We start from the raw sequence: 14570 nt of genomic DNA, 5'->3' as shown, positions 1-14570 counted from the left end.
ATGTCGTGTTAAGAAAAAGAAATTACATAAGAAATCAAACATCAAATGTGAATGTAAAATTCTGCAGCTCTGGGGAGGCGGCCACATTTCGAGGGAGATGAGAAATGCGGTTCCCAGTCTGTGGAAGCCCACCGTTTCCGATCCAGAGCTGACCGCGGCGCTCCAGCTGCCCCCAGAGGACCCGAGGAGCCCAGGGCCGTAGCTCCGCCCCGCTCCGCCGGCCGGTGTGGCTGCGGTGCCCGCGGGACCCCGCTCCCCGCCCAGAGGGCAGCAGGCGCGCGTGTGGCTCCGTGTGTCTTCGCGCGTGTGTGTCCGTGTGTGAGAGATGAACTGGAGTCACACAACTGGGTGTTTCCTTCCGAGTGGTTCTGATCAACAGTCCATTAGGGGATCATGGAAACTTTTTTCTGGATAAAAGGATGAAAACCGAGTAAGTACACAGAACTTTGAACTTGAAACGGAATGCAACAAATACAAGCAAAACCCTAATAGTAACCATGTCCATTCAAACCGTTTATTCCCCTTTTATGTTAAAAGCCGTGAATGCTTACAGGAAAGTGGCAATTTAAAACTGAATGGAGGGAAACAGTTAAGAAACATGAAAGGCTGAAAGCAGGACTGCTTTTAAAACCCGAGGAAAAATTAGGAACTGCTAAGGCAGGCTGGCTTGCATCCAGCTGTGCGACAGGCACTTTAGGCTTTAACCTACTGCGTTCTTCAATGCTGTTTTTAGTCCAGATTTACTTTGGTGTTGTCTTCTCTTTTCCTGTAAAGCCTTTACTGTGAGTTTAAGGATGTTGTGGAAATAAGGCATTACTGGAAGCAACAGTTTGGTACGCTCAGGTTATCAGTTACAACTGCTATTGATTTCTTTTTTTTTTAAACCAGGCCAGCCACTTTTTACTGTCATCCATGGAAGGGCTTTATTAACCGTCTCAGACTTTTGGGACCTCTGATTCTTTGGCATGATTCTTCGGAAAGTTCTTAAGCAGGATGGAGCAATCTTGATTTAAGTTGTGAAAAAAAGAAGACAGATTTGTACTTTTCATGCTGATGAAAAATAGCTGCTATGACTTTTCCGGCAACGTGGACAGGGGCCAAGTGAAGCTGAACTGGTCATGGTCTGTCATCTAGTGTTCCTTCGTCGTCGGCGATTTTGCCCCCGGCCTTTCTTGGTGGGCTTGGTGGTGGCGATCTGTCTCTTCTACCAGACCCTGACACTCCGAGGGACGAAGAAACTCACAGCCACTGTCCCTGGGGCTGCCCCAAACACACCCACTGAAACCCAGACAAGCAGATGCAAGAAAGGATTCTCTCTGGACAAACAGTGCTTCCTTCTCTCGGATAATGCTCAGGAAATTAGAAAGGTAAGATGGTCATAAGCTTAACCTTGACATTTTCTGCAAAGAGAAGGGTCTGCCTCTCTATCCTTTCTATAAAACTAAAATTAACTTCCATGAGATCTGAAAGGGATCCAGCGTATACGCAGCCCAGAGCCTGACCTTATGACAGTGAAACACATGTTAACTTCAACTTCTTATTTTACTTCCAGAAAGTCCTGGCCATTATTTTAGTTCTTGGAATTTCACTTCATTACAACGGAATGAAATAGACCATTTGGAGGAAATGGGAGTGATGTAAATGTTTTCTAAAATATTAGGATTCTAAGAGATCTGAAAATTTACAGTTTAGGAACATAAATCAAAGATTCTTAAACTTTGGTAAACATTGAATGTCTCCTTCCTCAAGGTAGTCAGTGTGAGTGTCCAGACCATTCCAGACTCAAAGATACTCCAAAACTTTATTTGGTAATTGGTTAAATCAATTTTTTGTTGGTGAACATATTTCTAGAGCAAACGTTTATTTCTGAAGCATTTAAAAATAATAGGTTTCTGTAAAAGAATTGACACACTGAAATTTTATTGTTTATAAAATTAGGACAATGTAGATTATTCTATACTTATACCATACTAATGAACTTTACTAATCTCACTTGTCAAATGTTAGAGAAAAGACAAAGCACATAAACCCACTCAGAATTTCTATTTTAATATACCACTCTGTTTTCGCTTGTCAGTGAAATGATGACATTTAAAATAGTCGAGCTTAAAAAAAAAAAAGAAACAAATACACAATATTCATGGTAGCAAAGCCAATGATATTTATGCTACAGCAAAAAGTCTAACAAGTAAATTTAGGAATCTATAAAGTACTTTCTTATATCTACGGTAAATCTTATTATTATAGTTATTGTTTGGAGCAGAATTTCTTATCGAATGCCACCAACAGCACTGCTACCATTATTAAACACCTCTAGCACCACTACCATTTTGTTTTAAAAACTCTTTTATGTATTTCATGTCAGATTCATAACCCTGTGAGATAAGTAAGATCAGTATGAGTGCCATCATTTTACAGATAAGATGGCTGACACTCAGAGATGTTTAGGTGGGCCACAGGCCAGCATTATGACACGGTACATCTACCTGATTCCTACTGCAGGACTGATGCTCTAAATAAAAGTGAATTCAAAGCTCTAATAACAATTTGTGAAATTATGACTCTAAGAATTTATTTAAATACAAAATAATAGTAGATTATAATAAAGAAAATTTGAAAACTTTTAATTGAGTGACTTATCAATAATGTCAAGATCCATCTTGATCAAGAAGTATCTTATGCAAAAAATAGCAGATAATGTGTATAATTAGAAACACTTCTAGAGGAAACTTCAACTGCAAGTATGAATCAATTATTAAATGCTCTAAAGTAATCAATGTATATTTGTTATTCATTTATACTAGCATTAACCTCTTATTTGCATTTTTTGTGGGGTTTTTTTTGAGTAGATCGAATTTATGATGGGTGTAAACTGTGACTTCGAAAGTCACTTCTTGTTTGTTTCTAACATTAATAAATGTATTCTTTAAAAACAGTTGAGATGGCTTTGCTCTTTAAGTATGTAAAATTTTTGCTGAGAATTTTGAATAAAAAGGTTTTTATTCATTAACTTACAGTTCTTGTTCCCTACTTGACTTTACGTGACTCCTGCTTTTGTCTGTAACTTAGGCATATGTTAACTGTTATTTGTAAGCTGTCACAGAAAATTCCATTTTAGCTTTGGATCTTCTGCTACTTATAAACCATCTGAAACTCATTGGCTGCTTGTGTAAAACATTTACTCTTCACAAAAAGTGCCAAACACATGATGCCTTTTTACAAATTGTTCACAGTCTTATATATTTTAACTATAAGCAAGATTCTAAATTCACAATTACAGTCCAGCAGCCCAGTAGATATGAAAACTGAATTTCCAAACATTTGCCATGTGTCTCTATTTTTAACTTAACTTGTGCCAGCCATTGGTTTAGAGCCAGTTTTTATTAGAGATAGAAAGGAAACTAGAAGGAAAGTGTCATGCAGAAGGCAGAAGTTAGTTAAAATCAGTAGTATATGATGCGCAAGAATTGAATAATAATCCAGTTTTGAAGATTAAATATTTTTTTCAGAGAGCTTAAATGAAGCAAGAAATGTCTTCAGGGTCGAAACATAGATTATTATTAAAAACAACTACTTGTGAAGTCATTTAAAAAATAACTGATGAGATACTACATAGATTTTCCTTAAGACCTAAAATATAACTTTCAGGCATTTTATGGAAGAAACATTTTTTCTATATATAAATTTGGGGTTTTGTTATTACTTTTATTGGCATACCAAAAGATGCATGTTATTGGTCCTTCCCTTGTGTCCATTCATCTTTAGCGATTTATAAAGTTTCTTAAAACAGCTGGTTTTGACCTAAGGTTCATAGATTCCAGAAAGTATTTGGATGTATAAGATGTCTACCAAACCCAAGCATTTTATGCAAAATATTGTTTGTATGTGAAGTTCTTTGGGAAAAATCATGCTTCCCTTCAGATTTTCAGACCTAAAGAAATACCAAGAAACATGAACAATGTGTAAAAAGCAGTAGATTTAAACTTTAAACAAACTGCTCTTCCAAGAAGTGGAAGTAGTAGCTGGATTTATAAATCTAAAAGAGAATAAATAAATCTTAAAATATCTACCTAAGGACATTTTAAAAAGTGATTCAATGAATGCTGTAGAATTTGCAGGAATAAACATTCAGAAGCAGTGTTTATCATATCAAGGTTTCCATACTTTCATGAATGAGCAATAAGTATGTACCAGTCTTTTGGTTTCAGTTGTTTCCAAGAGAAGACCTTTTGTACTGTATCAGCCTAGCAACAGAGTTCTGTAGTAGCAAATGTTTAAAGGTGTATGACTGACTGTGCCCTTTACACCTTTACAACTGGGATCTAGTTCAGTGTCTAAAACTCTTTTCAGTATAGATTGAGATCATTGTATAGTATATGCCAACTTTCCATAGTGAGGAAGTTCTCTCCCTCTTTCTGGCCAAATTTTAATTCTTTTTTTCCATTTTAACTTTCCAAAGAGCCTTGCTAAGCAGATGTACTTTTGTCATTTCTTCTGGGTTTTCTCTCAACATTAGTTGCTTGAATTTTGGCAGATGATTTGTCCTGTCTTAAAATTATTTCAATTTAATATATAAACCGGAGACAATTTTGGTTGTCTTCACTGAAGTAGGTCATTCAGTAGATTTACTTATTTTTCTGGTATCTAACATTTTAATATTTCATAACATAGGAATACATTAAATTATAAACAAACACAATGGAAGAAAAATCTTCTTAGTATATATTCCTTTAATGGAAAATTTGCTGTTCAGAGACTACATTTGTACTCACCATAGCCATGTGTTTCTGATTATCCCCTGTTGATTCTTTACAAGAATTACTGTTTCTTTGTTGCTTGACTATTCATTCTCCTTCAGTGACTTTTCTTTACAACTACTCTACCTAGTATTCAACCATAACCCGATGCAAACCAATGAATGTTCTCATTTCAGATATGTTTTATTTACTTTGTTGTGTTTCTAAAAATGCATGCTATACCTCACACCAAAAATTTCTAAAAATTACTTGTTTAGCCCAGGTTTTCTAGAAACAGAACCCAAGGCAAACACTTAATATTAACACTTTATTGGATGGTACAATCCACAAGAGTTGAGGGGGAAAAAAGAAAGAGAGCAAACAAATGGGTGCTCTATTGGGAGACATCTCCTGAGAGGCTGCATTAAACTACTGGGTTGGAGCAGGCACTGCGGGAAGGGGGAAGAAGGGCAAGCATTTTATCTCCTGGCTTTCCCCCTTCTTCTTTCTTTCATTGATTCGAGTTTGTCCCTTGCTACTTTCAAGTAGTGTTATTTGTGCTCTCTGGCTGCTACTGAGGGACTCTCTGAACTGTCAGGGCATCAGTGGGTACAGTCCTCTCAGGAGAAAGGTGAGCTGGTGCCTCCTTTTCAATCAATACTGTGCACAGGAACTCCCAGGTGTGTGGTGGCCGAGGTGGTAAAAACAATGCGGGTAGCTTGCCCTAACAATGGCATGAATAATGCCCGTTGGAGGGGAATGTACGGCAAGGTAATCTAGTGTCCAATACAGTAGTTATGCTAATGTTGCTCCCTAAAATCTACAGAAAATGTTGACATGCTCTCTTACTCTTGAAGAATGGAATCACTTTCTTTAAGTGGAATGTTTGTAATTATTTCTCTGGAAACTCTCCTCTCCAACTGAAGAAATATTCTCACTTCATCTTTACCCATTCTCCTCCTTGTCCCTTTTATTCATTCATTCATTTTCTGCATTCATTAAATAAATATTTATCGAGCAGTTTATATGTGCCATACACTATACCAGGTACTGGCAATACAGAAATAAAAGGCACCATGAGACAGACAAATAAATAAATATAACACTAAGGAACCCATAACTTTAAGACAATATTTTGAAAGACAGGAAGGCACTAGAATGGGTAGAGAAAGAAAAAGTATTACAAACAGAAAATGGCACATATGCAAAGAAGAAATTAAATAGCCTAATACATTTGGAGGATTCAAAGTATTTGCTTTGTGGGATGTGTGTAATGTGTCGAATGGAACAGAGCAGGAAGGCAAATAAATGAGGTAGAGAGTTGAGCAGGATCTAAATGTTGGAAATGTGGGCCTGATAAGGAGTCTGTTTTCTATTCTGAAGCCACCAGGGATCCCTTGAAGAATGGTAAGCAAAAATGACATGAATAGATTTTTGTTGTAGAGAGGACACTCCAGAATGCACAGTGAAGAATGGACTGGAGAGGGTAGAATTGAAGGTAGGCAGACCAGTTAGGAGACAATTTCAAAATGCCTCTTTATAAAATAGATACAAATCGTACTTTCCTCTTTGTTTTTGAACCTACCCGTTCAACCTTTTCCAGAAGTGATTCTAGAGTTACTCTCTATTCATTACAATATTGGCGCTTCAAACCTTTCCATTGACCGTCCTTCCAGTTGGTAAACATGCTCCTTACCTGATGAATTAGCAACAGGCTTTCTCTGTACCTGGAAGCCCACCTCCTTCTCTCTCCTCCCCTGCAAAATATCTGTAGCTGGTTCTCTTCCAGTGCCCTTCTGGCCAGCCCTGCCCTTTCAGTATCCTTTTCATTTTGTCATTTCTACTGAAGCATCTCTCTTGGTGACTCCTCTGCTATCAAATAAAATGATTTATTTTCAATTCCCATCTTTCTTCTCTGAATATTTTGACATTATGGGGCAATAGCTCTTTCTCGAAACTCCCCTTTTGAATTCCACGACGCAAGAGGGCTATTCCCTGAGCTACATGAATAACTGGTGGTATCCTTTCAGGATTTGTCTCCTCCAATGCTAAAAGTAGACATTCCCAGCTCAGCTTATTGGGCCTTTAATTGTTTTATACTTTCCCTTGGCGATTATATCAAGCTTTCATATTGTTCATTTTCGTCCTTTTACAGGTAACTCATTGAGTATACTGCTAGCTCGGATTTCACTCTTGAACCCCCAGACCTGCATCTCCAATTTCTTGTTATCTTTTAATGAGGAGTAACAAAAACGATGGAAATTCAAATAATTTTCCCTCAAATTTTTCACACCTAAATCAAGGATTCCTTTTGATCTCTCTATTTCCATAAATAAAACTCCCCCTCCCTTAGTCTCCTGAATGTATACGTTGTATTTGGTATTTATCACTCTTTCTCCTTGCCCATAACCTAACTCTGTAGGCCTGTCTCTAAAGGCAACATTTTTCAGATTTTTTTCCTTAAGAAGGCTATCTATTTAAAAATTTTAAGTCAAGGTGAAAAACACAAAATATACAATCTACCCTTTTTTGCCATTTTTAAGAGTACAATTCAGAAGTACTAATTACATTTACATTGCTGTGTAAAGGCCACACATTCCTGCCCTTATTCAGAACCATTTGTTTCAACCCGGCTCGACTTGTATGTTACTTACTTCCCAGTCTGTTCTTCGTCTCCCTGGCTTCTGGCCTGGACCTAGGTTTCCTCTTTATGGTTTGTACACTGTCTTTAGACATGCCGTTCCTTTTCTAGTTCTGACTTCGAATTTCTGAGACCGTGATGTGCATTTGACCCTTTAGCATAATGAGTAACTCTAGTGAATTTCACCTTAGCACAAGCCTGGTTTCTCTCCCTGTCCTCCAGCCTCTAAGCTGATGCTTTTTACAGGAAAATGTACTTAAGAATCAAGACAAAACTTAGGGAGGCTGGTCAGTTTATCTGTAGACAAGATCTCCAGTATGGCCTGAATCCTTTTTTTTTTTTTTTTTTTTTTTTTGAGAGGTTGGGATTAATGGCATGCTCTATCTGGGGATGTGGAGAGATGAATTGGAGGGGAGCAGTAGGGGAAATAGGTTAAGGTTTTGAACTCTGGACAAATACATATATATTTACCGTCTGCCTCCCTGCATTGAATGTAAGCTCTTTAAAAACAAGGACTTTATTATACTTACTGATACATTATCACTACCAAAGCAGTATCTGACACAAATAAACACTGAATAAATATCTAGTCAATGAAAGAATAAATAATTGAATCATGAAGTTAAGGATTAGAGAAGGCCAACTTTAGAGCGGAGACCAAGAAATGAAACCAGGCAATGACCTCCCCACTCATTTTCCTATTTGCTGAACTCTCAGGCTCTCCACTCCATCTTCTTCCTGTACCAGTACGTCTTGACCTCCTCCTTTACCCTGTCTTGGACTTCTGGTTAATACCAATTATCTTGCCATTTTGCTGTAATGAATCTGCTTCATCGATTATTGTTCAATCTCTCTCGTTTTCTTTAGTTCATTTGTCTTGTTGGGATCTTTATCCTATAAACTTTCTCAAGGATCTTCTATAGTATAACATTCAAACAAACAAACAAACTAACTAACTAACTAACTAACTAACTAACTAAAAACAGCATCCTTTTCCTACTGTTTTCTAATTACTTCCCATCTTTCTTGGCTTTTTTGTCACGATCATCTAACCTTTCTTTCTATCAAGCGATTTCCATTTTTTAACAAACTGATTTTACTAAAAATTGAGCTTTTCCTTTTACTTGTTTTTATATTTTAGCAAGATTTGAAGGTAAGGTTTTTCAATCATGTTGATAGCATCTAAATACGAGGAGTCTATGTATACGAGGCTCTCAGGAGATGTCGTCAGCACACTAACAGGTATGCAACTTTCATGAAATTAGTTGTGCTTGCTGATGAGCATTTAATGTCTGTGGATTTCTCTGACATAGTTGATTAGAGCTGTGTTAAACTTTTATAATGAAATATGCACATGGGTGAAAATTAATCATACTGAGAAAATTCTAAACAAATTCAAATTTGTTTACATTAGATAAATTTTAATGAAGCCTGATGAAGCTCATATTTAAGCAGGTTATGTTAAATTTCCTATGAATCAAGCAATTAATCAGCTTATGGGTGTCATTCTCTCTTGTTTTTTTTCAAAATAGCAATAGCTGCTGCTTCTTTCTTTCTCTAACCAATTTTGTTTCTTGTTCTGGTAGAATTAGAAACTCACATAAGATGAACCCTCCAAAATGTAAACCACTCAGTGCACTGACATTATAAAAAAGTACTTCCTGTTATCAACTTTGAGTGTGTGTCCTTTTGGGAGAGAAAAAAAAAAGTTTTAGTTTCATTTTTCCCTTTGATTTCCTTTGGATATTTTTTCTAGGGAGCCGTTCTAACTAGAAGCGTGAGCTCATGTCCTAAAATAGGATTTATGTCCTCAAACAGAAACTGTACCAAAGTTGACGATTTGCAAGGTAAACAGTACTTTTGTCAACTTTTGTGCTTTGCAGAGACTTGTTCAAACTGTAAACCAAAACATCAGGACCTATCATGTACAGGGTTAAAAAAAGGAATATAATGATAAAAGATGAATGGAGATTTTGCTATATATAAGGATCGTACTGAATTTTTTAACACTCAATTCACTAATGGAGGCTAAGGGTACTTAAGATCCAAATAATAGGTGAACCGAAATAATTATGAAGGCGAGTGCGTGGACTTGGAAGTGCAGCATGATCATGTGCTCTGAAACGTACCTACGTTTGTTATCTCTAATCCTTATCTGGAGATTCTTGACAGTGCTGCCCACCAGTGTGCTCACAGTGCATTCCAATCAGAGCAACTTGCAAGGGGAAGGTTTGGTGACTCTGCATATCACTGGTGAAAATACACCTGATTATTTCCAACAAAGCTTCTAACCTGAAACCTGTTAAGTATATTGATTAAGAAGTTTAGAAAAAACATGGGCTTTAGTACTCGTTGGCTCAAATTCCTGCTGTGTCATTTACTAGCGAGCTATAGGACATAGGCAAATTTAACCTTGATTTCTAAATTCTCAGTTTTATCACTGGAAAAATGGAGTTTACCGAGCCCTACTTATGAGACCTGAATATATATCTGAAAATACCAAACATGGTGGCTGACCAGACTTAACATTCAATAATGTTTGTGTCCTTTCTATCCCTAAGAAGCAGAGTTTCAGCTCTGGTCTCGAAAACAAGTGCTAATTTAAATGGCTTATGTTATATTTGTTTCAAGAATGCACGTGTATTTTTGATCCTTAGCTTATATGTTTTCTTCAATATATTTTGCCCAGGCAAATATCTAAGCCAGCGGGTCCTATGCTAGCAGTCTTCAGTTACTTTTCTCTTTGAAATCCCTAAATGCAATCGAATGCGGGCACATTCCACGGGTTTTTCAAGGCTGTGCATGATATTTCCTTCTTCTCTTGATCAATAAAATATTCGACTGAAAATAGTGGGAATGTGGCACATCTTCCCTGATTTATAAGCTGTAAATTATTTACAAATTTTGTCATTTTAATTGCCTTCAAAGCTAATTTCTTATAACACACCTCAAAACAGACTTGACAAATCAAAGCTGTCATCTGCTGCCCTAAGTATATTCTGACTATGCCTAACAGAGAGATCTGGGGAAAAGTGGCCAATTCGGGATGGGAGAGTCAGGTAAAGGGGAAAGTCAGATGATAGTGAATAACCAATGGGAAGAAGATGGAATTTATTTAAATAGTAATATTGTTCCAGCGTCCTGGTGTTTCTTATTGGTTTTGATGTAAAAACAAGTGGCTGTCGTTGGGGTGTGGTGCAGACTTTTGGAAACCTTCTGAGCCACTTGCCGAAGGTCCACGCAGCTGAGGCAGAGCCTGCCGTGCCCTGCTCACTTTTTCCAGGTGAAAGAGGAAAAGCATCGATGGGGACCCAGTTCCAGTGTGGAAGAGCTGAGTACCTATGGACAAGTGATTCCTTTGGGTTTCCTTTTCCGAGACTGTGGCATCAGGATGGAAAGGTCTGTTATAGAGGTGTTGTGGGATCGAATTAGACACGGTATCTGGCTGAGTGCTTTGGAAGATGCTGAGACTATAAAAGGCAGGGGAATAAACATTGTTACATCTGTTAAAAAATAAGCAGGCATATTAAAATTTTTAAGAGTTTATTTGAGCAAAAATCTATTCAAGTCAGGCCGCACCAAAATGATAGTGATGAGTTCTCCACCGACAGGAGACCTGGGAGAGACTTTTATAGAGAAAAGGCAGAAGCAAAGCTAGGGAATTATTGACTGTGTTGTGGTTGGGTGTTTTTAGGTTTCTATTTCATAACCTTGAGGCATTTATAGGCTTAGATTTTGGTTTGCTTACGTAGGTTGCCAGGGCATTAGAGCCCTGTCTAATGCACTGTTCAATTAATTTAACACATCCCGAAGGATAACATCAGGAAAATATTCTCACTGCATTTGGCCCCTCTTGAGGGAACAGAATGCATATCGACAACATAAATGTGAGTACCAGGAATCCCCATTTCCATTAAAAAATTATAGTATCATGTGCTATTCTAATGTCAAGTTAATAGTTATGTTTCAAAATGCCACTAGAGTCCAAAATCGTGCTATCACAATTGAGTTTCCTCTTGATGGTTCACTGTGTTTTTAACAAGCAGTAGGAAGAGTAATAGCATTCTAATAGTTTCAGCCCTCAGCTTAGTTCTTCCCCAGTGGAAAATCTAGCAATAATTTAGCCAAAGTGCACAAATACTTCAGGAAAAATGGAATGGGAAATTAACTTTTCTGTAGCCGTGCAGAAACTACCTGATCTTGGGAAAGTATTGACCAGAAAGTTGGCTTTCTTATTGATCTGTAAACCTTCCCTACTGGACACACCCAGAGGGGAGAGTGATTTTTATTGAGCTTTTCCTCACTCCTCTTTTTATTATTATCTTTGCTTTTTTTCCTGAGTAAACAGTGAAAACATTAATAACATATCTGAAGTTTCCTGTACATAAGCTACACATAAGATATTTTAAAAGCAGATAGATTTGGGGCAGAGTTAATTTTCCTTTTGGTGGAAGAGTGGATAAGAATAGGGGAAAAGAAGGTAAACTGGTTATTTTTCTTTTAAAGAAGCAATGGTTAAAGTAATACTATTTCTGTTTTAAACAGACCCATTTGCTAGAGAGGTGATAAGATGTATTTGTGAAAATATATTTTATCAGAAATATAAACCTCTAGAAGCTAGAATTATCTCTTCTTTTTACTATAAAATAATGACATTTTAAATAGAAGCCTCTTTTCTGTGGTATAAATGGGAAGATGTCTCATTATCCAATGATGGACACAGGATCTTAGGACAATTCTTAGCAAAATCCTGAACAAAGTAACCAGGTATTTGTAATAATGTAACTGCTCCCTGCAGAAATCTAGCATTTAAAACCTTCTAATTACTGGCAGTTGGATCAAGTTTATACAATGCCTGGCACATGTCAGGTTGAAGGAATGAATGGGATCTAGCATAAATCATGCTGTGTGTCCAGTGCATAAAACTTCCTGTGGTGGTCAGCAGTCCTTAACTCCTTCTTTTGTACTTTCATTTGGATTCTTAAACTCTGGTTCCCCCATTCAGATCTTCCTTTATTTAAAAGATGTCCTTACCTTCTGCTTTCCTGAGAAGATCAAAGCAATCTGTTATGTTAGAAGTGGTTTCTTCTTTAGGCCTGGCCTATGAGTCCCTGTGCTGGACCTTCTAAGAACAAACCGGACCTCTAGGAAGGGAACTCATTTTGCTAGCCAGTCACAAAAGAAAGCCAAACCCAATTAATTTTCTAACAGAAGGATTATAGAGTTTAAGGAGTTGCAAATTTAATAACAGTATCAAGTTATGCCTTATTCTTTCCTCTAGAGGTAGTGCTTATGTTGTGGTATTATCAGATATTGTTATCCTGACAATTTTTGATTTTTAAAGCAAAAAGTTGGCCATTGAAATCTTAATCATTCTAGATTGAATGTGTAATTTTGAGAGCTCTAGGATAGAGTGTGAAAGGAATATGTGAAGTTGTGTTACGATGTGTTGGTGTGATCGTGCAGCCTCTGGCAACATGAGCAGGATCAGGATAGACTGAATGGAATCTTCTAGAAGGGAAGTATGACGAAGAGAGTTCTTAGGACTCAGCCAGGCTGGGATAAGTGTTACTGGGGTAGTCGCCGAGGAGAACCAAGTTTAAGTTTGTATATTAGTGCTGGCCAGTGGGACAAGATGTGGAAGCCATGGAAAGTGACCAGCCACAATGATGCTCAGAGAAAACAAGAATGCAGAATAAGTGCCCACGAGTAACTGTGTAAGGAAACTTGGTGCAAAAATTTGCTATCAGGCAGGATGTTTCTTTCATGTAGAGGGTAGTGCCTGAGTATTCCACACTCGCTCTCCTATTCTTCTTGACACTTTGACCCCACATGGGTAAGATGGCGCAGAGTTCCTCTGGGTTGGTGAAGTCTGTGTCTCTATCCTGTAGCCTTTCATTCAACCGAGAACTGGAGCTGACCTTTGCTGCCCTGGAGATGCAAGGCCATCTGCCTGGGGTGTGTTAGCTTTTACTTTTAACCTTCTGTGCAATTCCTGGGGACCCTGGATTTCTGGAGAGAATCCGGATGAACTTGTTAATGAGGGGATGTGGGTACTGAGGGGAGAAGAAAGAAGCCAGAGATGTTATGTGCATGGGATTGACAATATCGGATGCTTGAAGTGAGCTTAGGAACCTATCCTCTTCCCCTCCAAGCACCAATGTGGTAACTAAATAGGCAGTGAATGGAAAATCTTAATCCCCAACTCAGTGCCTAAATTCAACTCCCATATTTTCAGGGTTATTTTGTTGTTGTTGTTGTTTTTAATTAGGCTGGACACTGTCCAGAGTAGGGCATGTTCACTATGGTGCTAAAAGAGATTCTAGGCTGGCCACCACAGATTCTTCCATGATGGCCTGCTGAAAAGCCTGGGATCATGTGTGTGCGTGTGTGTGTGTGTGGTGAGAAGAGTTGAAGTCTTAACCAGGCAGGAAGGGTGTTGGGAGTATGAGCAGCGAGCCTTGTGGTATAGAGAGTGGACAGAAGAGAACGCAGATTGAAACAGAAAAGGAAAATGGGGAGTTTAGGAACAGGTGAATACTACTGAAGGTCATAAGACTAGACAATGGTGGCTATATTTTCTAAGCCAAAAGAGGCAATGTAATGTGATAAAGGGCTTTTTATATCTTCAGTGTGAATTTATTTATAGAACATTATAACAGAGTATAAAATTAAATCATATTTCATTGTGCAATTAACAGACTGTAATTTTTATCTAGCATCCAAATCTAAGAAATATGTTCATTGTGTATATAGTATCGATGGCCATGTTCTTTTTTCATAATGATATGTGTGCCCTAACACAGGGTTTTTAGCAGAGAAGAATAGTAGAAATAGTGATCCATTATTTTTAAAGGCTTTAATATCTCTAATACATGAATGCTACTTTTAAAATATTTCACTTGTAATTTGACAGAACCCCTATAAAATCATATGATTAAAACTTTTAAGGTTTTTATTTTGTTAAATTAATTAAACAAGGAGGCCATAAGACTAAAGTGGCTCTGATGCTTTGGTGGTCTATGTGAGCAAACCCAAATCGAAGACTGTAAATACCTCAAAGGATAGCCAATCAAATAATTTTCTTTTTTTCCTTCATACTTTCTCTATATAAATCTTTCCCCTGGTTCCAATTGGGGTGGCGGGGTCAGCACTCCTAACCACCTCTGGTTTGGCGCCACCCCATTCAAATA

General features: G+C 37.6%; 1 protein-coding gene across 3 annotated transcripts in view; it reads left to right on the top strand.

The window, feature by feature from the left end:
• The first annotated feature begins 246 nt into the window (after positions 1 to 246).
• CPED1 (cadherin like and PC-esterase domain containing 1) overlaps positions 247 to 14570 on the top strand; it is a 256715-nt gene continuing 242391 nt past the window's right edge. Inside the window, exons 1-2 of one of the 3 annotated variants that reach the window (XM_016125247.2) lie at positions 247 to 430; positions 889 to 1367. In XM_016125247.2, coding sequence (XP_015980733.2) covers positions 1119 to 1367 — 249 coding nt within the window. In that variant the 5' untranslated portion in view covers positions 247 to 430; positions 889 to 1118. Of the gene's footprint in view, positions 431 to 460; positions 1368 to 14570 lie in introns of those variants that run through there. The other 2 variants (XM_016125250.2, XM_016125248.2) reach the window with 2 other exon arrangements.

Source organism: Rousettus aegyptiacus, unplaced genomic scaffold (genome assembly GCF_014176215.1).
Source record: "Rousettus aegyptiacus isolate mRouAeg1 unplaced genomic scaffold, mRouAeg1.p scaffold_m13_p_13, whole genome shotgun sequence".
NCBI lineage: Eukaryota > Metazoa > Chordata > Mammalia > Chiroptera > Pteropodidae > Rousettus > Rousettus aegyptiacus.
This window is presented reverse-complemented; position numbering and strand designations above follow the sequence as displayed.